General features: G+C 71.1%; 1 protein-coding gene across 1 annotated transcript in view; it reads right to left on the bottom strand.

Moving 5' to 3' along the window:
- Positions 1 to 226, bottom strand: part of RPL23A (ribosomal protein L23a) — a 7,206-nt gene extending 6,980 nt beyond the window's left edge. The window contains exon 1 of the mRNA XM_009326232.1: positions 94 to 226. Within this exon, the coding sequence (XP_009324507.1) occupies positions 94 to 226 (133 nt within the window). The remainder of the gene's footprint in view (positions 1 to 93) is intronic.
- Between the last annotated feature and the right edge of the window lie 72 nt (positions 227 to 298).

Here is a 298-nt window from a genome sequence, read left to right as displayed (position 1 = left end):
CGGCGGCGCCGGCTCCTGGGGGTGGGCATGGCACCGTCAGGCCCTGCGGGGACGAGGGACGGGGACCCTGGGCTCACCCGCATTCCCACTCACCCAGGATGAAGCCCATGGCGTCGATACCAGCCACCATGTCGATGGCGTCTCCCTGGAAGGGCTGCAGCAGGTCAGCCATGCAGTCCTGCAAGCCCTGGGGAGAGAGCGGAGGTGCTGGGTGCCCGCAGCCCATCATGGGCATCTGCAGCCCCGTGTGCCGGTGCCCGTGGGCACGGCCGGGTGCCCTGAACAGCCCCGCGGAGCT

This window comes from Pygoscelis adeliae, unplaced genomic scaffold (genome assembly GCF_000699105.1).
Source record: "Pygoscelis adeliae isolate BGI_AS28 unplaced genomic scaffold, ASM69910v1 Scaffold836, whole genome shotgun sequence".
Classification (NCBI taxonomy): domain Eukaryota; kingdom Metazoa; phylum Chordata; class Aves; order Sphenisciformes; family Spheniscidae; genus Pygoscelis; species Pygoscelis adeliae.
Note: the sequence above shows the minus strand (reverse complement) of the source record. Positions and strands in the feature narration are given on the sequence as shown.